The sequence below is a fragment of the Rattus rattus genome, chromosome X (assembly GCF_011064425.1).
Source record: "Rattus rattus isolate New Zealand chromosome X, Rrattus_CSIRO_v1, whole genome shotgun sequence".
Classification (NCBI taxonomy): domain Eukaryota; kingdom Metazoa; phylum Chordata; class Mammalia; order Rodentia; family Muridae; genus Rattus; species Rattus rattus.
The window spans coordinates 117,326,090-117,350,876 of record NC_046172.1 but is presented as its reverse complement, the minus strand read 5'-3'; the positions used below and the strand labels follow the sequence as shown (position 1 = coordinate 117,350,876).

General features: G+C 40.1%; 1 protein-coding gene across 1 annotated transcript in view; it reads right to left on the bottom strand.

Moving 5' to 3' along the window:
* The window catches only part of Adgrg4 (adhesion G protein-coupled receptor G4), a 93,422-nt gene that overhangs the window by 49,768 nt on the left and 18,867 nt on the right, over positions 1-24,787 (bottom strand). The window contains 7 exon segments of the mRNA XM_032890105.1: positions 744-876; positions 2,741-2,904; positions 4,561-4,614; positions 5,790-5,828; positions 7,261-7,325; positions 8,939-9,033; positions 10,999-16,929. Coding sequence (XP_032745996.1) covers positions 744-876; positions 2,741-2,904; positions 4,561-4,614; positions 5,790-5,828; positions 7,261-7,325; positions 8,939-9,033; positions 10,999-16,929 — 6,481 coding nt within the window.

The window sequence follows — 24,787 nt, the reverse complement described above, 5'->3', positions numbered from 1 at the left end:
CTACAAAGGCGAGGCTCCGTGTGAGTTTTCCCTGGGACTGCCAAGGTTGCTTGCTTTGTTGGGTTATTAGGTGTGAGCAGGGGTGGATACCATACAGGCAGAGATGTGACTTTCTACCTGTGCTCTTAAGCCTCTGTTGAAACCTGCTGCCCCTCTGTTCTTGCCCATTTAAGTTGTTTGGCATTAGCAACAGAGTAAGAAACAAGGCTGATGATTTAAAAAGGGGAAATGATCAACCGAACAATACAAAGTGATGGAGTAAATTATGATGGCCCATCCACGAGGCAGCAGCTCGGGCTGCCTTCGAATTGATCATTAAAACGATGAATGCAAAGCATGGAATGTTTGATAAACCATTGAATGAAAGGGCAAATTACATTATTTGGTATGTAAACCGTGGTTACTGCTACAGAAAACCTAAAGGCATTCAAAGGAGGGCCAGGCTGGAAGTCAGAGAGAGGCAAAACAACAACAACAACAACAACAACAACAACAACAACAACAGCAACAGCAACAGCAACAACAACAAAACATGCCAACCTAAACGCAGCCATGTTGAAGTGGCTGGATTTTTGGTGAGTTTTCTCTTTTGTCCTCATGAAATTTGTATTCTATTTTATGTGCATGTTTACCTCTGAAAAGAGAAAGGGAGCCAGAAAGAGGCTTGGCAGTAGAGGAGAAGGAGAGGGACTAAAAAAGGACATTGCAGGTAAGCTAGCATTTGGAACTTGACAGACACATACCAAATTCTTGTGGCGTTCCTATTCTCATTTTTAATGCACCTTTCTTGGGCTGTCTCAGTAGGGTCAGTTAATGGCCACTTATATGTCCCTTTGTATTTTGAGGGTGTTTCATCTGCTTCACATTTTCCTGGTTCTACAGAGAAAAAATGTATGCAACATTTTTCAAGGGCAAAAGGCACTTAAAAGTATCATGAACATCCATTATGACCCATCATTATTACCCTGTGCATAACCATCAGCACATACAAGAGGAAACTATTTCAACCAGAATATTTAAACTAAGCTTCATGGAAATGAGTTCTACAGGCAGCCTTTGTTTAAATAACCCTTTCAGCATGACCTCATGTTTAGTTCTTTTCATTAGAATCCCCCCACCATGGGAGAGGGAGGCTGCTTTTCTCCACTTTAAAAAAAATTCTTTGACCATTTTACAATGTATATAATGAAGTTTAGAGGTTGTTTGTAAATGTGCTATAAATGTATTGCATAGGGGAAATTAATCCACGAAAGGGGTCCTAGACGAGCAAACACATCTGGAACATCTGTCTGCAGGTTCTCTTTCCTCAGAAATTGCTATGTAAACACAGGAGGTTGGGGCAACATCTCTTCCCATGGTAGTCATCCCCTTCTTAATGGTCTCTGGTACATTTGATTTCAGTAAAATCAATATGTCTGCCATGAACAATAAACCCAGAACCCCAATGTCCTGTTGATGGTGGTTCCCCAATGAAAGGCTGCTGAAACACATTTTTGATACCAGGCTTGGTCATGTTAAGAGAGATGTGGTCTAGGCTAAGTCTATGTGAAAGTCCCCAGTCCTTACAGTGTGCCTACACATGTTTCCCTTAGGTGGTGACAGAGTGACCCAATAAGTGATTCATCCAAGGTCTGTCCAATCTCCTCTATGAATGCATGAATATCACCTCCTCGCTTTCAGGACAGACAGATTAGTGTCGTTTACATGGTGAGTTCTGCCTGTGGCCTCCAGTCTTCTCCATTTTCATCCCACTCTAACCCTGTACATCCACAAGTCTCTGCTATTTTCTTGCTGCCAAGGACAGTCCATTCTTCTTTTCTTTTTAAATATTTATTTATTTATTTATTTATTTATTTATTTTACATGAGTACACTGTTGCTGTCTTCAGACACACCAGAATTGGGTATCAGAGCCCATTACAGATGGTTGTGAGCCACCATGTGGTTGCTGGGAATTGAACTCAGGACCTCTGGAAGAGCAGTCAGTGCTCTTACCCGCTGAGCCATCTCTCCAGCCCAGGACTGTCCATTCTAATGCTTGTGTGTTAACTCAGTTTTTTCAGCCATCTACTGGGGAAAAGGAACAAGTCAGCAGTGATGGTCAGGAGGAAAACCGGCCTGGTAGCCTTTCTCTTTCACCACTGAAGCTTTCCTAATTAGAAAAGAAAAGGTTCAAGAGGGAAATCTGGGACAGTTCCCAGATCATTTCCTAAGATGAATAGGTTGGCTGAATCGGTCAATAAATTAGCAGTTATCTATACTGCATGTATTGTGTGTAATGATGAAGCTCGCCATGTTTCCAGGTTTTTATATCAGAGAAGCAAGCACTGTTGATATTCACGACGACCAAGAGTCAGCTTAGAACCAGTCCCTTGCAACTTCTTTGTTGTTTCTATGCATTTTATAAGCCCTAAAAGATAGAAGAGTCTTGAGGACATGTGGAGCATAAGGTTATATGGAAAGATGCTATCTCAGCTCTGCAGAGCGACTCATACCTATAAGCCCAGCACCCGCCACTTAGGAGGCAGAGGCTGAGGTATGAGGGTTTCAATGAGTTAAAGATTTACTTGGTTATGTAATAAATTCCGGACCATCCTGGGCTACAGAGGGAGACCTTGTCTAAACAAACAAAAGATTTTCTTCCCTTTGAACTTAAGAATTGATACAGTATGTTTATTATGAGTTTCATATATTTTTTTAAAAAGTGAATTCATACTGAAATGCCTTGTCAAAATAATTACCTATCTTTTCCACTGCAATTTGGTCAGACTTTACCAATAGAGTCAGTAGATCTTGTGTGAAGTTCCCATGTGTGAAGTTCCCATGTATTTTAGTTCGGATCCTGCTGATCAGTTCCACAGATTCTAAAGAAGAGTTGGCTTTTATAATGACCCAACAGGCACAACTGCAAAACAGGGCAAAAAAGAAGCACTAGTCAGGTCAACAGAGTGTAATTTGCCTGGTGCTGCTGCATTTCTATAGACTTGGCCATCATTGGTAGTCTGCAAGTAGTAAATATTCTATAACTTCTAAATGATAGCTGTTGAACAATGATGAAAGCAGGTGGAGATTTTCTTACATGCATCCAAAAAGGACAACTCAAAACCTATTTTCAAAAGAATGGTCCACAGCATTTGTACTATGTTGAAATTGCCTCACCAAGAGATTTCTCTAAGAGTTTGTAATAATTAATAGGGAAGATGGAGTACTCGGGAGTTATTATCTCAGAGAAAACCTTTTATTGTTCTGGTCCTTCAATTTATCCATCACTACTGCAATAAGGCAAATAAGTCCATGTCCAATTACTCAGAAGTGTTCTGCTGGAGGCTGAGTCCTATAAAATACTAACAATGATGTTAATGACAGCTAACATTTGTGGAGTTCTTGCTCCATATGTTTTGATTCGTTTAATTCTTACAATAACCTTATTAGGTAGTGATGTTATTATTCCCATCCTACAGATGTGGGAGCTGAGAGATAACATTTCCTGAACACTCTACAAAGTATTTTTACCCATTAATAAAGAATAAAGAAAAGAACTGTCCTTGACCTTAAACTCTACAATAAGGTCTTTAAATAGTCCAGGTTACCCTGGTATTCTAATAGAGAGAAGATTTCAAATTCACAAACTTGCCTTCATCTTTATTTCCATCTCGATTTTACATATAGCCTTTGATGAACATGCTTGCTGAGCATCCTCAGAATTATTAGATGTTAGATGCTCTTGTCTTTATGTCAAGCCTCTCCATATGGCAAATCAAGATTGCTTTATTCTTCCCCTGACCTGTAGGTGGTACCCCTTTTGATTCAGCCTATTTTTTCTCCATGTTCATATTTCCACTGTAAAAGAGACCCTTCATTGCAGCTGACACTCAATCTAGCACCTTAGACATATCAATAGTCTCTTCATGAGCCTTCTTTGGGCTTAGATAATTCATTTTCAACCTTCCTAATGCCATGACCCTTTAATACAGCTCTTCATGTTCTGGTGATCTGCAACTATAAAATTGTTTTGTTGCTACTTCATATCTGTAATTTTGCCACTGTTATGAATCATAATGGCAATATCTGTTATGAGACTCTAGTGAATGCCTTCAACTATCCAAGGGGGCCACAACCAAGAGGTTGAGAATCAGTGTTCTATGTCCTTCATGGTAGGTATCAAACAGACCAGCAACAATAGCCATTGTTCCAAGAGGAGCTTGACTGTGAGTGTGAACACTATCTCAGATTTTTTTCATGGTAGTGGTGGTGGTTTTTTCTCAGCATTTTATTGACCACATTGACCACAACAAACACTCCCCCTCCCCTAAATCATATCCACTTTGAACCCCATTTCTTCACTATAAAGAGGCACAGGCTGCTAAGGCTATGCTGTGACCAACTGGAACAACTTAGTCGGTGAATGCAAAAGCTTAATTAGAGCATCTGAGAAATAAGCACCAGGTACTTTGATCTCCCTCCGACAACTCTGACCAAAAGGCCGCTCATTGCACATACAGAATTAAATGGAAGGAAAATCAGAACCAATGTACCAGCTATGAATAAACTCAGCTCCTACCTGTATGGTACATGAAAAATTGTATCCATTCCTTGCCCTTTTTTCTGTTCCAAGCGATGCCACAAAAAAAAAAAAAAAAAGTGCATAGTCACTGAAATCTTTGAACAAACATCAAATTTAAATAGAGGGCTTATCATTAACAAGAAAATCATAATCATTCTTTACATTTACACAGCCACTGCCTTCTTCAAATATCCCTTAAGCACATTAACATGTTAGTGTTCACACCAAGCCTGAAGGGTGGATAATACAAAGACTGTCTGTCCACTCTCTAGATGCAGCTGTTGACACTCGGGAAGTTAATGATCTACTCGGCAGCACCATCCAGCCCTTCCGCATACTGGCATGCTGGATAATAAATGTAAGTGGCTAAAACAACCCTAAGCCTGGGCACTTAAAGAAGCACTCACTAAATACTAGTTAGTTCTGACCATCTAACAGCACTCATTTGACAAATAAGGAAACAGGGGTACAGAAAGGTTGATTCATTCGCCCCAGGTCCCCCAGTCAGAATGTGAAGGATCTGGGAGCTTTGGCAGATTACCACATGAGAGCTTTTACACCTAGTATTTAGAGAAATTTCAGTTATATCTTGTTGACTGCGTGTTACATTTTACAATTCTGACATCTGTTTACAGCAAGTATTTGAAATGATGGCAGCTGACTTCGAATGCGCTATAGGATTTACTGTATTTCATATAGTCAAAACATTTACCTCATATTTAAATACCTTGAAAGCTATGTGGTTTCCAACCATTTTGAGTACACCATTGCACAGCCCTGAGGAGCTGAAATAACTACTCGAATTTGGGTCAAAGGAGATTGAAGATCATTCTGCCTTACTCTACAGATGTACCTTAAAGGAGGGATTTAGTTTTGTTCGGTGAATGGCAGACTTACAAACAATTGCACCTTGGAGGAGGGAGGCTTTTTTGTGAGTTGTCCACAATCAAGAAATTATACTGCCATTTATAATCCCTAAGTCCTTCCCCTCACCCAGCCCACAAAATCATCCTCAAAAAGCTACCAATGGCCAGTTCATAAGAAACAGAGAGATACTTTCTTTACAGGTCCTTGGGCCAACCCTAAAGGGAATAACTTAATTTGACCCTCAACTTTCACCATTGAACTTGCCCAGAAATATACTCCTAGGTAGAAGAGCTGTTTGCTAATGTCTAATTATTTTTAGGATGGGTCACAAGTATCTTCAATTTGAAAAATTACTTACAATATATCTGTACATGGCCATCTCTTCTTTGGAAGTCTTTCTGTATCAAAAGCATCACAAAATTAGAGAACAATAAATGAAGCACCCAATCCATGAATCACAAGGTAAGGACAGTGACAGGTGGGGGTAGCAGAGATCCAACTACTATTTGCATACTAAAGTGGTGGTAAGACTTACTCAGCAATCAATCCCATGGTGTTATAAGCAAAGAGTGCATAAAATACATGCGCAATGGTGGGAACTATTCAAATATCTATGCAATCATTAAAATAAATAAGCTAAGCTGAGAATGGCAGTGCGTGCCTATAATTCCATCACCCCTGAGGCAAAAGCAGGTGGATCTCTGTGAGTTTGAGGCCAGCCTCAGTCTACATTGTAAATTCCAAGACAGCCAGAACTAGAGTGAGACCCTGTATCAAAAAGAGAAAAGAAAGAAAGAAAGGAAGAAGAAAGAAAGAAAGGAAGAAAGAAAGAAAGAAAGAAAGAAAGAAAGAGGCTATTTTTTATAGCCTGACATAAAAGATGCAGATGATGAATTATGAAAGACAAGAACATTGTTTAACAGTATACAAAGTAGGAACTCTCTAAATACATTACAAAAACTATAGGAATATATGATGTTAGATATTCGCGGGCATTCTTTTGTGGGAATTGTGAGTAGATATTTTTTGTAGATTTTCAATATCCATGTTATAGATTTTTATACATTATTTCTACAAAGATTTCGCAATGGCTACATTATTACTCTTGCAGAATCTCTGTATCTAGTCAAAATTCTTATGTTCAAGCCTAATATGCTATGAGATGATATTAGATGATGAGCTCATTGGGAGGTAATTAGGTAATGAGGCTGGAGCCCCCTTGAACAGTATTTATGAACTAGTGAACATGGTAAGTAAAGACAAAATGTTGGTGCTCCTTGGCGTGTGAAGATGAAGTCTGAGGAAAACATTTGCTGGGACTGAAGCCAACCAGTAGGGAGTATTCTGTTTGCATAGCTCAAACTAAGGCAATAACTTATGGTAACCTTCATTTATGCATAAACCTTCGCAAACCTATTTTTATTTGAACACATAACAGAAACCAAAGAGCTAACATAAAGGAAGTAGGACGTCATATGGAAGAGAAGCCACATGTGGCAGTGTTCAGAGGTAGCACCTGGTAAAAGATGTCTAGGTCCTGAAATCTGAGGCATTATGAATCTGCCTGAGCACTTCTTCCGTGAGAATTGCCATTCTCCTGAAACTGGATTTGTTACATTGAGAGTGGAATGTTGCAAAATAGTTCTCAGATTTCCCTGTTTCCTCTGTATTGTCTCAGTTTGGGGTTTTGTCTTATTGTGTTCTTCCATTGGTTTTACAACGTACAGTGAAATAAATGTGTTCTTCATTCCTAGATATCAACAAAGGAAACTCACAGACCCAGGTGGTCCCTTGATCTCCTTCAACTCATAGAAGATGTCATTTACACACCTGCTTTTAATTTGAATAGCCAGGTTAGCAAGGGAAAATTCACTGTTTTGAAACATAGAGTTCAACTGTAAAAGAGAAAAAGAAAACAGATGGTCAGTGTTTGTGTGGCCACTCCTCTGCTGTCACCCAGTGACATCATGGGACAACGTGAGCTGCAGTCGTCCTATCAGTGAGCCCAGCCTTTCCAAACCTGCTCCAGGTTTTCAGTTCCCATCTTTACACAGTTAGGAGCTAAGCTAACCTCCATCCTAACTTCAAATATGGAAGCCCTAATCTGTAATCTGATCATACTTGTGTACAAAGCCATGAAAATTAGAGGGTCCAAATCCAACATGAACTATTATACTTATAAGAGGGCAAAGAGAAAGTACAGACGTATGTGCCCAGAAGAAATACTATTTGAAGGCACACCCAGAAGGCCAAAGAACAAAATCTCACCAAAATCCAACTCTTCCCGTCCTTTTCTCTTCAAATTCTACCCCTACCCCGACTCCTTCTACCCCAGCCTAACTCCTTCTCCCCAAACGTGACTCCCACCTACAACTGCGAGATAACAAACGCTGTTTTAAAGCCATCTAGTCAGTGTGTCTCTGTAAGGCAACCCAAGCACTTTGAAACACTTGCTTATTTTCAAGCACTTAGAATTGGGTCGTACACACTTGAACATAATGGAGTAAAGGAAAAGCAGCCTGCTCATTCACTGCTGCGTCCAAGGTGCACACTGCTATTGTTACTTATCTGAAGACCATTTTTGTAATAATTTTTAAAATGTAAAAATGTTCATGAATTTTGAGCCAATGATTTAAAATTTGAAAATGAATCTTATAAAAAATTTCAAGGACCTCTAAAATAATTGGAAGAACACTGGTTTCTGAACTATTTAGAGAAAAAAAATAACAGAACCTAAATGCCTACCTAAACACATCTAGATTTGAAAACGAAATGCAAGTTTCCATTGCAGACACATAATAAAATCTTATGCTTCTGTTAAGCTGTATGTCGTAGGGCTACATTCAGGACCACGTATATTATCAATGATACATTGTAAAATGTTCTCAGTGTTATAGATTATGTAAGAAGGTTGCCTAATCTGTACAAGCAGCTTGTTTTGCTCCTCAAAATTGAATAACACACATCTGTGACTGTGTAGAAAAATGTCACAGAATATACCTCAACTTATTAAGAGCAGCAGTAGTGGACTGACATTACCTATATTAGATGTCTGCCTGTGAACTTCAATGGCTCAGCATGTATTAGTCTTATAATCAAAAATGTAAGGACAAGTAAACTGGTCACTGTTTTGGAGAGGAAAAATTAAAGTATGGAAAATAAAGGCACAGAAACACTACGCCATAGAGTGTGTGATCACTGCTCTGTTTTCACCAACTAGGAAAATTTAGCAATGACTCAGAGTCTGTGTCCATGGAGGAAAATGTACAGATCTCAACAAATGAAAATAATAACATCTCATAAAAGCTTTCACCACAGCTACTATAAGAGAGATTGCAGATATCTTCAGTGTGTTGCCTACAGAGTAAATACATTTGCAGTAAAAACAATCAAAACTGATTATCTATGAAATGGATTTTCAGTAGAAAACAGAGTCTACTTTCCATCTATCCAGTCCTTGTCCCGTGTATTTAACAAGCACCATAAGTATTTTTAAAAAGCATTTTACCCAATCTTTTGTAAATTCATGTATAACAGTTGTAATAAGGACCCTTGGCTCTTCATCAAAGACAGAGAAGCTCATTTTGATATTGTAGAAGGAAACTGTAATTAAAAATAAACAGGTTAATTTTAGTTATTTACATCAAGAATTCTGACTTTTTGCCAAGCAGTAGCACTCAGGAAGCAGAGGCAGGTGGATCTCTGTGAGTTCAAGGCTAGCCTGGTCTACAGAGCTAGTTCTAGGACATTTGAGGATACAAAATGAAACCCCATCTCAAAAAGAAAGAAAAGAAAGAAGGAAGGAAGGAAGGGAGGGAGGGAGGAAGGAAGGAAGGGAAGGAAGGAAAGAAGAAAAAGAAAAAATGAAAGAAATTTGACTTCTGAAAATTAGATCAGAGCTGCTCTCCACTATAACGCAAACAAAACAATAACTTTTTTCAATCCTAAATTTTGCTTAGTTTAATATCAAGAATCGGCAATTTTGGCTACATAACTAAGAGAAAAACATACAAGATGCTACAATCCTAATTTTGCTTTGATTACCTGCCCATTTCCCTGTGTTTCGAAAGAGTTGATGGACTTGTGGCAAACCCCATAAATTCTCTTTCATTTGCCAAATGGTTTCCAACTTATTCAACAGCCACAGTAAATGCTATGTTTTAAGATAAATTAATCTAAAAAAATGTCTCCCCATTGCCTTCCTTCCTTCTTTAGAGTTTTCTCTCTTTATATTCCTCTTGATTTTGTCGTGTTATATCTTTATTTTGAATCTTAAAAGTTACAGACCCAAACCAAGGAAAAGGCTCAGCAAATACAAGCACTTGCTACCAAGCCCAATTATCTACCAAGCCCAATTATCTCGAGTTTGATTCTTGGAACCCAGGTGCTGGAAAGAAGATGTGACTTGCACAAGTTGTTCTCTTCTTCCACAATACACAGGGGTATGCACATGCCCACACACATGCATACACAGAGAGATAAACAAAGGACTGGAGAAATGACTCAGCAGTTAAGGGTATTTGCTGCTTTTGCAGAGGACCTGGGTTCAGTTCCCAGCACCCATATGATGGCTCACAAACCCCTGTAACTCTATTTCCAAGGGATCTGACCCCCTTTCCTGTCCTCTTTGGTCAGTAAGCATTCATATGGCAAAGATACATACACGTAAGCAAAATATTCATATAAAATAACATAAATGAAATATGTTTAGCAAAATTTGCAGAACTGTTCAACATTTGAACAACATGGAAGCTAAGTACTCCCTAAATATGTATAACCATTTCTAGCCAGCTAGATATAATGATTAGAGAGAGAACTCCAAACCTGCACAGAAAAAAAAATACAAAAAAAAACGGGGACTGATTAAATGTTATTCTGATAAGATAAAAGAAAAAAGAAATTCAAAAATACAAGGTACAATTGTATGTGTGGTTGTTTTTGTTTTGGGGGTGTGTGTGTGTGTGTGTGTGTGTTCTGTTGTGTGTTAAGCACCATCAGACCTAATGGCATGTGACCATTTATGTATTTATTATACATATGGGTGTTTTGTGTACATGTATATCTGTGCACCTTGTTCATGCCTGGTCCCTGAGGATTCCAGAAGAATAAATCAAATCATTGGTAAAATCTCCTATAACTGTAGTTACACAGGGGTTTGAGCCTCCACGTGGCTACTGGGAATTGAACCAGGATCTTCTGGAAGAGCAGACAGTTCTCATAACTGAGCCATCTTGCCAGCCTTCCCACCCCCAGTATGATTCTTTTACAGGGTAAAGATGAGTGTCTTAGTCTGTGTTCACATGGGCAGCATCACAGTCATGACATCAAGAACAGCTGTAAGGAAAGCTTCAAAATTGCATGCTGAGTGAAAAGATCCATCTGTAATATATTTCAATAAAGACAAGAAATATCGGTAGAGAGTTCTGTGCTAGCTAGACAAGGTACTTGTATACCAATGTTCTTGGGATCAAACATATGCACCCTTTCCCTCTTTTCTGCCTTCAGAGATCATGGAGAACACACGGCCCATTGTCCATGCAATTTGTTAAGGATATATGAATAAAATACCTGTAGACACTGTGGCAACTGGTGAAGTTGATGTTTGTGTAAATACAAAAGAAAATACAGAGTCCATCCAAGTTGTCTCAAAAGATGAAGAGACTAGTGAAAATCCAGTTGCTGTAGAAGGGTGTGTCATCTTACTAGACATCAGGGGAAATGAGGCTCCTACAGCTGTGGATGTCTTAGTGGTTATACTCAAAACAGGGTCCAGCGCGGATTTAGAGGGAATTAAAGTGTGAGATTCTGATGTAGCTGGGACTTCACTCCACACAGATGTGTTTGTAGGGCTAGATACAGTCAGAGAACCCATAGATAGGTCATGTCTTGTTGTAGGTGACACACTAAAGGACACGGGTTCAGACATAGCTGTGGAGTTGACAGCCACAGAAGTTCTGGAGGATGGTTCAAGGAATGTAGAAGTGCGCAGACTGTCATCTCTGGCTTTTGCAGATAGGGATAGAGAAGTCAAAGAGTCAGCAGTGGTGATGCCAGTAGTGAAGCTGCAGAAGTGGTTTGGGGGTATGGCACTTCCATCAGAAAGGGGTCCCATTGTAAAGTTAGGGGACGTTGTTATCGTGTCAGAAGCCGGAAGAGTGGATTCTGACATTTCTCCTGAAGATGAAGCTAAAAGCTGAGGAGTAGATACAGATGTCTGAAAGTCTGAAGGGAGACTAGCTAAGCTCCAGGTGGGGGAGGTAGCCTTGGAAATTACAGAAGGCTTTGCTGAGAGTGTAGTTCCAGAGGTTACAGGCACGGCTGTTTTCTCAAATGTCTGCAGAGTGGCAGTCAAAGTGGCAGGGGGAAACGTGGAAGATATTGACAAGGAAGTACTCTCAGAAACCCCCAAACTTGGAAGGTTTTCTGATGTTAAAATCGATGGCATCGCTGTAACATCCCTAGAGCCCCAACCGATCTGAGATGTTGTGGATGTTGACAAAGTCCCAGAAGGAAAGTGCAGAGTCTCTGCTTCCATTCTGTTGGGTGTCATTACATTTGTTGTGAAAACTGGAAAATGAGAGTCTTCAACTCTGGGTGTGTTTCTGGACGTTGTAAGCAGAGCCTGAGCTATACTGGGTGTGATTCCTGTTGCCCATGCTGGAAATTCAGCCATTTGAGATGCAAGCGGAAATGCCTTTGTACAGGAGGGGGTGTGTGATGCTCAAGAAGGTAGTAGAGTTGTACTGGTCTCAGTCCATGAAGGATGGAAAACAGGAGCAGTCACACATGGACTGCTCTTCATTAGTTCACTGGTTAAAACGTTTGTCTTTCCAGTATCAAGGAAAAGGTGTGTCGGTGTGGGTTTTACACTTTCTGTAGGTCTATGGGTCCCTTTAAAGTTAGTTAAAGATGGGGAAACCTGAATATTCAAGGAAGTATAAACACTATCTGAAGGAGTAGATGAAAGCCCACTTGCAGGGACAGTAGCTCTGGAATGGGTATTAACGAGTTCTGTCACTCCACCACCGCTCGAAGTAACTAGGAAACTGTTGGTGATCCCAGGTAACAGGTCCAGAGTGGAAGCCTCATTTTCTTGTGATAGTTGCTGCGTTGTTGAAAGTAAAGGTGAAAACGTGGTCTTTGGGATGGAAGAAATAGCTTCAGTATTCTTAGAACTGGGCAGAGAGGAGGGAGTGGCACTTATAACTGAAGTCATTGTCCCAGTCACACTAATGGTTGGAATTGTTTTCATAGATAAAAAATCTCTCTGTATTGGAGAGGAAACATACGCAGTTGTGTAATTCAATGGTACCTCTACCACCGAGGAATTTGTGAAAGTAGAGGAAACCACTGTGCTTTGTGAAGTAGACCCAGCATGTGCCACTGGTGTGATATCCAATGTTGATGCTTGGGTGGTGTTAGTAGTCTTATGGGGAGGTGAAGACAATGAAGTAAAGAATGCCCCAAGTCTTGTGGAAGTGTCAGAATAAAGCGCTGTAGTTGAGAAATTAGAGTTATTAACTGGCATTGAGGACTTCTCAGACTTAAGCCCAAAGGTACCTATAGAGACACTTTTCAAAGTGCCTGAATGTATTGTTCTAGAAGACTTAGTCATGAGCATTGTTGAAGTGTCAGGAACTATTTTAGAGGTGAAAGCAGTGACACTGAGGGGCAATGAAGCCATTTGGTAAATGGGAGTGGACACCTCCATAGAAGTCTCCTTAGAAAAGTTTGTTGGTTCATTTGGAACAGAAAAGACTGTAGTGCTCCTGTCAGGAGTAATCATTGTAAAATTGGTGCCTAGTAGTCCAGTTGTGAAATGAGAAAAGGACTTAGAGAAATTCTCTGTGCTTGTAGAAGTGGAAGAAGCAATTCGTGTTGCTTCAGGTTGCGTATTAAGTGAAAGTAGGTGTGAAAGAGTTGTGTTGGTGAGCATGGGATGCGATATTCTAGTTGTCTTAGAAGTGTCTACAAACGAAGTAGCTAGGTGACCTGTAGCTTGACGAGTCACAGGAGAACTCACAATCTTTTCCATAGTCCTGGAAGGATATTCTGAAAAAGCACTTGTCCTTTCTTTATCATGAGACAAACATTTGGTTGCTGTCTGAACTTGTGAAGGGAATGCTGTTTTCTCAAGATTAGTAGACCCTTCTGAAACACGAACACCTACTATGGTGCTTGAGGTCAAGGTTGGGGCAGACCGTGTGCTCCCAGAAGATGTGGCAGCTGAATTCCCAGAAGATGAGTAACTCAGTAGAATATCTGAAGGCAAATGTGTTTGGTGACTAGATATTTCTGTGGTCTCAGAAAGTTCTGTGTCTGTCATTTCCCAAGGGAAAGTGCTCTGGGAGTCCAAAATAAGGGAATTCTTGGATGGGGAAATCTCTGCCACCCCCATAGTTCCAGGGGTTTTCTCCCTGGAGATGTTGGTCTGTTCTTTGTCAGAAGATACCATAGAGGTGGGTAACACTGACTGTGTGGAGACTGGTGTGTTTACAAAATATGTGGTAGATTCATGGTCTACCGAGGTAATAAATTTATTGGCGAAGGTGTTGGGAGGCCTGACCTCACCAGCAGCAGAGGTTTCTGTAGGTCCAGAAGCCATACTGACATCACCACCACTACTAAAAGCATAGGGAAAGCTAAAACTATAAGTTGAACCCTCAACTTGAGAGGCAGATGGTGTTGCTACTACTGATGTAGATGTAGTTGAGTTAACATAAGTAGAGGATACAATAGTAATGTTATTAGGGGAAGGCCTTGAGCTGACAAGAGTGTGTATGGATGGACTTACTAAGTCAGCTGAGATGGAGGGAATGGTACTTATAGCCTTAGTTATCACAGAAGTGGGAGGTCTCAGTGAGGTTACCAAAGTCTCACTCAGAGAGGAATCTGCCATGAGTGTCGTTGTGGAAGAGATCTCTGTGACCTCTGAAGTAGTATGACGTAAGTCTTTATGGGTAGACATGGTATAACTGATTGTGGAAGTTGTTGGACTAGCCGGTGGCACCAACTCTGTGGTCAATGTCACTGTTGGTAGAGCTAAACCATCCGAGTGCACAGATGTAGTAAAATCCCTGGCCAATGTAGAAGGCTGAGACAGGGTCACCTTAGACTCATCAAAAAGCAGCATAGTGGTGACAGGAGAGGTGACAGCAGAGATATTAACCAGCAATGAAAACGTGTGTGTAATCGGCTGGGAGGTTACTGAAGAATGAGTAGCAGCAGTCTGTGGAGACAAGACACCAGCAGACAAAGATGCAGCTGTCCTCTGGGAAGGATTATTGGAGAAAGTGACTCCCAATGTCTTTGTTGTTGAAGAACTCAGAAGTTCAGTTAGTGCCTGGGTGCTCACAGAATTGGGTGATGAAGCTGAATTCCCCTTGGATGCCTCTGAAGTCCAATCTACTATGTAGGTGTGGGTCGAGTTAAAGCTTTCTGCAGTTGCATTGTGTGAACTCTCAGGTGTGCTTTCCTTCAATTTTGTTGAAAGCCAACTCACTCCCACCTCGGTAGTTGCAGTTTCATTACTCAATGCAGTAGTCAATTTTTCTATATCTGGAAAGGGGGAAACAGTGACAGAAGTTGTCACCATTTGTGCTGATTCATCTGTCGCTTCCAGCATTGCTGAAAATGGAGAAGCCTCAGCTACTGCTGCTATAGTTGACTTTACCTTAGGATGACAGGAAGTGGTTTCTTTGGTCACAGTGGTATAGACTCTCTGTGTTGTTGCAGACACAGGCAGAAGAGCCATAGTATCACCAAATGTGCTCACACCATTTGTTTCTATTTGTATTGTCTCAGAAATGCTCTTTTCAGTAGAAAAAATTGGTTTAATGTCAGTGAGGGTAGACGTATCCACTGGTAGAACAACTGTCTCCCTTGGTATTGAGGGAAGTTCATTTGCAGCTACTGTGGTCATAGAGTTGCTTTTCAATAGTAAGGTAGTGAGTTTAGACTCAGGCTGACTGGCTATAGATGTGATTCCAGAAACACTTGTGAAATTACTAAACCACTGGGATGTTGGTTTGAATAGAGCTGTTGTATAACTGGCTATAATAACACCAGAGCTGGTAGTAGCCTTGCTCTCTATGGATGCTTCAATTGGCGTGATGTTAGTAGTCATGGATGAATGATCTATATCAGTAGTATTACCTTGGAATGGTAATGTGAGAGTTTCATTAGGCTTGAATGTGGGTATGGTGGTTGTCTTCATAGAAGTCAACGAGGTCTGACCTGACTTAGAAGTCCAAGTGGTGTCGTTGGTGAAGAACTGATAGTCAGTTCTAATTGTTAGAGATGTGAGACCTGATTCCAATGCATTATATGTAGACGGTGATTTAGTAGAAATCAAAGTATGCATGGGCTCATCAGTTGTGGGTATGTTCGGGCTGTATACTCTCCCTTCCATGGTAGGGAAGAATGAAGCATCAGCCAATGTAGGGACAAGTTTGGTTCTGGGGGTTAAGGTTGGATATGTACTCTCAGCATCAACAACTATCTGTTTACCTTGAGTTCCAGTGATTGGAGAGGAGGTAATGAAAGAAAAGGCCACGAAAGAGGTCTCTTTAGGCTCGGAGGCAGATATAGCATCCTTCATACTGGGTGAAGAGACATCTTGGAGATTTTCAGACTCTGACTCTGGTTTCACTGTTCTTAGGGCAGATATGCTCTCCATAGGCAGCACTGAATGGACTGTGAATGGTGTTTCTACATCAGTTGTTGACAAGGTTGATGCAACCTGAATTTCAGGAGATGTATAATTTACAGGAGCTGCTGTGGAAGTGAGCAAAGACTCTGGTGGTAAGGCTGATACAATCCCAACAACAGTAGCAATAGGTGAAGTCTCTTCTAATGTGGACCAAGACACAGTTCTGGCAGCTGAAGATACAAGAAATTCTTGCTGAGATTTAGAGGTAGGGAGTATAGCAACATCTGTGGATTTGTGCTTGGGACAAAGTGTTGTAGCTATGGATGTTGATTCACTCATCAAGAATAAAGTTGTCTTCCCAGCGGCTGGCTTGGATTTAGTTAAAGTTTCAGATACAGTATAATTCTCTGTAAATACAGATGTGTCAATGAAATCAGTAGCTGTAGTTGAATGGAAGATCTCAGTAGCCATGGCCTCCACCATATTTGTTGTCCTTGTTTTTCCTAGATCTGAGTGTTCTGTTACATTCATAGAGTCACTAGTTGTATGAATAGGTGTCCTCTGGGTAGGCAGAGGGATGACTGTTGAAGTAAACAAGGTATCTGCTGAAAATGTAGCTGTCTTTAAATCTTTGGATGCACTTACTGTTGCTAGAGGTGAGGGTACTGTATTAGAATATGATGTGACTGCATGACTGATTGTAGAAACAGACATGTCTTCTGGCAACACTGTGGATGAATAGGCAGTCTTGTGTGGGTTGAGCCCAGTACTTTGGGAAGGAGTTGGTAGGTCTATTTGCTGTGAAACAGTCGCACTTGTCTCTTGAATTGTCATATTTTCAGAAACAACTGAAAAATCAGAAAGCATGTGTTACTTTAGATTCAGCCTTGGAAATTAGGGACAATTCTTTAAGAAAGAGCTCTATAATTTCTTTTCATTTTAAAGAGGGGTAGGTATCAGATATAATCATGTTGTTTGATTACTTAATTTTTCTTAAGATGATTTTCTACTTTGTAAATCTCTATCTGATTTTCATAGTACCCTGGGTAAATAACTAGTAGGATGACATCTATTACATAGTATCTGCATAAAAGATATGGGCACTTGTACAAAACTGTACACTGATTGAGGTGATTCACCTTTGGAAAGGGACCTATCAAAACTCATGGAAGAAGAAATCAATAGCTTGATTAGTTCACATCCATTACTGGAATTCAATTGTGAAGTTAAAAATCTTCCCTCAAACCTCAGGTTTAGAAGCAGACTCAGCTTTAGATGCTGACTCCATAGCCTACACCATTATAACCTCAGTCTACCTCTCTGTGCTTTTAGCACCTTCCTTTTTGGTATAAAAATTATAATCCTACCTTATAAGACTTCTCTGAGACTTGGGTAAGTTACCGCATGTGAAACATCAAGTTTAGTGTCTGATGCATAGAAAAATAAAAAATAGTTGCTTTGATTTTGAATTGATTAAATCTCTTTTTCTTTCCTTTTACCCATAAGGCAGAGTCCTGCTATATAGACTAGACCAGCCTCGATTCCTCACCTTTCTGGTCAAGGCATTGCGGGCTCACACTCCTATGACCAGCTGCCTTGGTCAAATTTCTATCAGTCATTTGAACACAGGAGATTGAAAATGGTCTGATCTGGAACCTCAGAGTTAAATAGTCTTGACACTTTATGGTGTGATTATGAATATATATTTAATGATTATGGATGGATGTAAGATGCCTTGTATATGTTGTAAATCTGTAGTATAAACATTATAAATACATGTAGTAGGATTTTCAAAGGCTGTGATAAAATAAATACAAACTTTAATACTTTCTAGCACCCTATCATAGTGTCTGTTTTCCCCATATGACAGTACTTTGACGACCATAGGAGCACAGTTTATATTCCCTTTCAAGTCAATTAAACTTCACAAATACGGTGAATGCTATTAGAAGTCCTTTGAGAAACAGAAAGATTTCTAGCATGTTTCCTTACTTTAAAGAATTCATACTCTTATTGGAAAAGTTACACATGATTGAAATATGATTGTTCATTCTTTTGAAACAGGGTCACACTATTTAGTTCAGACCTAAAACTCACTATGCTACATAGGCTAGCCTAAGTCAAGATCGACTCATAACTGTCCAAGCACTGGAAAGCACAAGTATGTGCTACCACACCTGGGTTGAATCATTTTCTTTTAAAAAAAATAGACAAAATAGTATTTTAAGCAAGAGCAAAATGATAGGATTTCTAATAATGCCAACAATGGGATATAATCCAGCTCCAAATATCTTTTAAGTATAATAGAAGATCAGTACAGCAAAAGAGCAAAACTGACTCAAAGATAATGAGACGTGAATATGGATGAGTGGAGGAAAAGGTCAGTCTAGATAGGAGGGAGAGGCATTATGTATTGAGTCCTGGCGATGAGTTTACAGATGACTCTGGGGTCTGAAGGGGAGGTAACATGCTTTAATGTATGGAACACATATTCCCAGCCAAGTGCTGTTCCTCATGCCATCTTGATTAAACCACTTTTTGTAGAAAATATAATAATTACCTCTATTTCAAAATAGAAGAAATAGAGCACCAGAAAGTTCACACAATTGGCCCAATTTCATCTTGGAAATTCAAGGTTCCCCATCTGTTCGTCTCCTCTGTGCCTTTATTTGCATATTCAAACATTGATGGACCCAGTTACAAGAGGATACATTTCTCCGAAAAACTCAGGATCGCCAACCTCAAATGAGTCTTCCATACTGCCTCCTACTACGTCTCTCTGTTCAGTTTATGCTGCTATTCTACAATAACCCTTTCAAACATGCCCCATTGTCAAATACCACCTCCACATGTTTATCAGATAATCATGCCTCCTGCTTCAAAGGAAAAAGTAATTGAGATCATCAGACAGAAGTTCAACTGTAATTTAGATCCTGTCATCCGCTATTTCTCAAACTTTGCTTTTCTTTTCCCTAATGAGCCTTTACCTCCTGCTTTAAAACATATTCTCTTCTCTTGCAATAGAACTGAAAATGCCCCATCCCTCTGCCCCAGCTCTCCTCATCACATCTAAAATTCTTTAACGTTATTTATGCCCGAAGTCCCCACTCCCCTGGCTCCTGACCTGGAACAAGCATTGTTCTAATCCCTCTTCCTTTTTATTCTGTGGTTTTTACCCACCTACATTAGCAATTTACGTCAATGAGTCTCATCCCTCTCTAGGCCAGCTCTCAGTTCTGAACTCCACACTTTTAAGAACCAACAACTTTCTTGGCATTATCTTTTGGCTAGCTCCTTAGTATCTCAGACTGAACCCACCTTACCCTAAACACATTATCTTTTGCCCACATTGGGTCTTCTAGGATTTCCTCACTGAGTAGTCCATTCCGTTATGCTGGCCCAAACATTCTCCAGGTGCACTTCCATTCTCTCCCTCCTGTGTTATAACTAATCTATCATTTTGTCCTAGTTATCATACCTACTACATAGCCTTATTGACATTAATTTCTTTCAATCTCCATCACTTACCTTCCAACAGCCTCATGTCCTCCTTTTGTTTGTTTGTTTTCCTATTATTTTTGAGATTATAATAGGTTATTGTTTCTCCTTTCCTTTTATCCTCCTCAATCCTCACATACACCCCTCCTTACTCTCTTTCAAATTCATGGTCTTTTTTTTTATTAACTGTTGTTATGTGCATATATGTATATACAAATATATTCCTAAATATAATCTGTTCAGTCTGTATAATATTACTTGTGTGTCTGTTTTGAGGGCTGACCATTTGGTATTGGCTAACCAATTGGTGTACAATACCCTGGAGAAGATGGTTTCTCCTGCTTTCAAGTACTCCTTAGTTACCTGTGAAGTCTTGGCCACTACTCTTAAGTGTCTTCCATTCTGTGTCAGATGCAAAAAGAAAGAACATTTGGAAATGTGAATCTCATACACACTTTGAGCACACACACACACACACGCACACACACACACACACACACTAAGAGTTCCTTTTAAGGTTTTTCCATTACACTGAGTAAAAAATATTTTTACTTAAAGAGCATTAAAAGAGTGTGAGGTCCTATGGACCCAGCTCCTATAAATGTGTGCTAAACCCTACCCTTCCTTTTGAGCTTCCATCCACAGCTCTCATCTCCCCCAGTACTTAATGTTTAATTCCAACGTTGCCTCTATTTACAGCTTCTGCCATGGTTCTTCCTGTCAGTAACATGTACTCAGTATTCAGATTTCAGCTCATCTGTCCCTTCTTCAGAAAAGCCTCCCCTCCCAAATGTCCATAATGCGCTCAAACTAATCTACAGAGGACTGCTGTGATCTCACTCTCCTGTTCTTTGTAGCAGTTATCAGAGCTACAGTTTTACTTGTGTTTCTACATGGCTGCCTTCCTCAGGACCAAAGCATCATCTTTTTACTGCGCACTATTGTAAACTAAGCTTCCAGTGAGTGCCTTTGATGGGTGTTCAGTACAGAATGTTCAGCTTACTAAATAAACAGAAAGGATGAGGTCAAAAAAGTAGGAAGACCTTTACATCTACTCCTACTGGAGAGGAACTGCTGGCCTGGTATGTTACCAAAGAAGATTAAGAAACAAAGAAGATAGAGAACGCTCAGATGCCATGCATTTCACTTTTGGGGAAAATCACAGAGGACTGATAATGTTAACAGAATTAAGAAACCATCCTGTTAGACCTGCATGTGTGCAACTTGAGGTAGGAGTGAAAATGGCACTCGGGAAACTGCACAAGTGAGTCACAGTCGTTCTTCAATTCAAATCTGTCAAAATAAAATCATGCGTATTTATCTTAGACAAATTGGCATTTTGAATTCATCTTCCTGAGAAGCATATTATCTATGATGTAGAAATAATTGTAGCAGAAGACAACTACCAGCTTATGCCACAGCCTGGATCATAATTAATTCTCCTTGCTATACAGAAAATCTGAATTGTGTATAGAACGCTTTAAGATCGTGTTGTCAAGAGAAAGTTAAAGAATCAGACATTTTCAATCAACTATATAGACCAGTTAATTAAAGTACATTAGTAAAGGGAAAATTAAAGGCAAAATTAACTAAAAGGTACATCTTATCGTAAGCTAATGAGGACATTGTTTTCACCATCAGAGTGATGTCCTGTCAAGGCTTGTCAGAGGGCCATTTTGTTTCATTAGAACACAATTTTAAGATTTCTGCTTTTAAATGTGGCCAAACCGTAAGCAAAAGGAAGAACAGCAAGATTTGGGGTTCCAGTTTTACAATGATTTCGTTTCAGCCTATTAGATTGGTAACTCTCTGTCTAAAGCCTCACTTCTAACACATACAAGGAATGTGCAACCGGGAGCTTGAATCACTCTATGAATTTGTTGATGGGAAGAGGTTACAATTCCCACTCCCTTAGCAAATGAGCTGCACTCAGATTTTTGGGGTGTTTGCTTATTTTGTTTTTGTTTGGAAGGACCTTAAATATCACCCCCAAAAAAGCCTGTTACCTGCTTAGACAACATTCAGAGCACTATCAAAGCAACCTGTAATACGTAATGGGAAACAGTCTTGATTTTTACAAAAGAGGGGATAAGACTCGAAGTAATTTTATCAGAAGGAGCTGAGTCACAACTATAACTATTTTTACTATTTCCTGTAAGCACATCAAAAAGAAAATGAACATTTAGGAAAAAAAATCTTACTAAAAAAGAAAATAAATGCAAAAGAAGACGCATGCCTTTAATCCCAGTTCTCCAAAGACAGAGGTGGGTGAACTCTGTTTGTGCAAGGTCAGCTTGATCTCCACAGTGAGTTCCACGACAGCCATGACTACATAGAGATGCTGTGTTTCAAAAACCAAAATGAAACTTAGATGCTTGCCAAGTAGCTGGCATTTTTAAATGGCAGAGATGGCTTAGGTTAACATGGGTCAAGACAAGAAGCTTGGGCTTGTAAATTTCAGAAAACTTCCTATTGGATCTTTCAGATGCAAAGACTTCTATTATTTTTCTCCATAAAATTATTAATAAAAATTGAAATCTATATTCATTGAAAATCACAGAATTTTAGCTCACTTATTGATTGAGTTGTTCGGGTTTTCAGTGTTCAGGGTTTTAAGTTCTTTGTATATTCTTGATCATAACTTCTGGCAGGAGTGTAATGAAGATTTTCTCTCATTGTAGGAGTTACCTCATTCTCGAGAGGTTCCTTTGCAAAGTCATTTCATTTGAAACTACCTAATCTGCCCATTCTTAACAATAAATACTTCCTAAGCTATTAGAGTCCTGTTCAGGAAGGTCTCCCTTACACCTATTCTCTTGAAGTGCTTACACTCTACTTTTCTTCAGCAGCCAATAAGCACATGAAAACCTGCTAAGTATCTTTGGGGAAAAACAAATTAAAACCATACAAATCTTATCACAACCCGTCATGATTTCAATCCTTGAGAAAACAAGGATCAGCTAATGCTGGCAAGGGTATGGAGAAAAGGGAATATTTACACAAGTCTTGGTAAAAAAGAAAACTGGTCCAGGCACTATAAAAATCAGTATAGAGTAATGGAAGTTTCCAGATAAAATAAAATAAGAAAATAACTAAATATGTTTATAGGAGCAGTCAGCAGCAGAAACCTACTGGTTTCTGCTTGCACCTGTAACGGAACTGAACTGGTCACACAGCTCCTTGAACCCAAATCCCATGGGGGAGAGAGCTGGACCCTCAGAAGTGTGGATACTCCTAAGAACTCAGAGGAAACAACTACTTTCTGCCCACATTCCTGGCAAAAGAGGAAATCACCTAGTGCCATCTGTGCTCCCTGGGCAGAAGGACCTAGGAGCAGTCAGGGGCAGGATGCTTTGGGTTTCTGCCTGCTTCAATAACTGAAAGCCAGTTGCCAGGAGTGCATAAAGAGCTGAGAGTGAGTGACTTCAGGCCCAAGACCAGAGGTAAAACCAACTTTTCTGCTCCAAGTGAGCTACCTGGTGGACTCAGGACACACAAAGACAAAATTCCTCTGGGACCAGACACTTCCAGTTTCTACCTGGCACTCAGACCTCGCTGATCCCTGCACACAGATTCCTGCTCCCAAACCCCATGGGAGAGAGAACAGATCACCCAAAAGTGTGGGCAATCCTGAGACTGCAAGGCAGGAGAGACCACCAGTTCTGCCCAACTTTGCCCACATCCTTGGCCCAAGAGGACACTGTATAGTGTGTCTGGGCTCGGGAAGATTGTAGTAGTCAAGCTGCAGGAGCCCTGCAGTCCAGACTGTGCCCAGATCTGAAAGGACCCGGTCAAACAGCTCCCTGCACCCAAATCCCATGGGAGGGAGAGCTAGACCTTCAGAGGGGCAGACACGCCTGAGAAACCAAAGGAGACTACTCTCTGCCCACATTTCTGACTCTAGAGGAAAACACCTAGCGCCATCTGGGCCCCCTGTGCACAGAGACCTAGGAGAAGTAGGGGCAGGCCCTTCTGGTTCCTGCACACAGGTACAACTGAAAGACAGTGGACAGGAATGACTACACGTCTGAGAGCAGAACACTCTGTTCCCATAACTGGCTAAAGAAAACAGGAAAACTGGTCTACAGCACTCCTGACACACAGGCCTATAGGAAGGTCAAACTACTGTCAGAAATAGCAAAACACCAGAGACAACCTGATGGCGAGAGGCAAGCACAGGAACCCAATCAACAAAAACCAAGACTACATGGCATCATCAGAGCCCAATTCTCCCACCAAAGCAAACAGTGAATATCCAAACACACCAGAAAAGCAAGATCTATATTTAAAATCACATTTGATCATGATGATGGAGGACAATAAAAAAGACATAAAGAACTCCCTTAGAGAAATGCAGGAAAACACAAGTAAACAAGTAGAAGCCCTTACAGAGGAATCACAAAAATCCCTGAAAGAGTTACAGGAAAACACAACCAAACAGGTGAAAGAATTGAAAATGGAAATAGAAACAATAAAGAAAGCACAAAGGGAGACAACCCTGGATATAGAAAACCAAAGGAAGAGGCATGGAGTCGTAGATACAATCATCACCAACAGAATGCAAGAGATAGAAGAGAGAATCTCAGGAAAAGAAAACAGGAGAGAGCATATATTAGCTGCTTGACAGCACACCTAAAAGCTCTAGAACAAAAAGAAGCAAATACACCCAGGAGGAGCAGAAGGCAGGAAATAATCAAACTCAGAGCTGAAATCAACCAAGTAGAAACAAAAAAGACTATACAGAGAATCAACAGAATCAAAAGCTGGATATTGAGAAAATCAACAAGATAGATAAACCCTTAGCCAGACTAACCGGAGGACACAGAGAGTGTGTCCAAAATAACAAAATCAGAAATGAAAAGGGAGACATAACAACAGAATCAGCGGAAATTCAAAAAATCATCATATCCTACTACAAAAGCCTATATTCAACAAAACTTGAAAATCTGGAGGAAATGGACAATTTCCTAGATAGATACCAGGTACCGAAGTTAAACCAGGAACAGATAAACCATTTAAACAACCTCATAACTCCTAAAGAAATAGAAGCAGTCATTAAAGGTCTCCCAACCAAAAAGAGCCCAGGTCCAGACGGGTTTAGTGCAGAATTCTATCAGACCTTCATAGAAGACCTCATACCAATACTATCCAAACTATTCCACAAAATTGAAACAGATGGAGCGCTACCGAATTCCTTCTACGAAACCA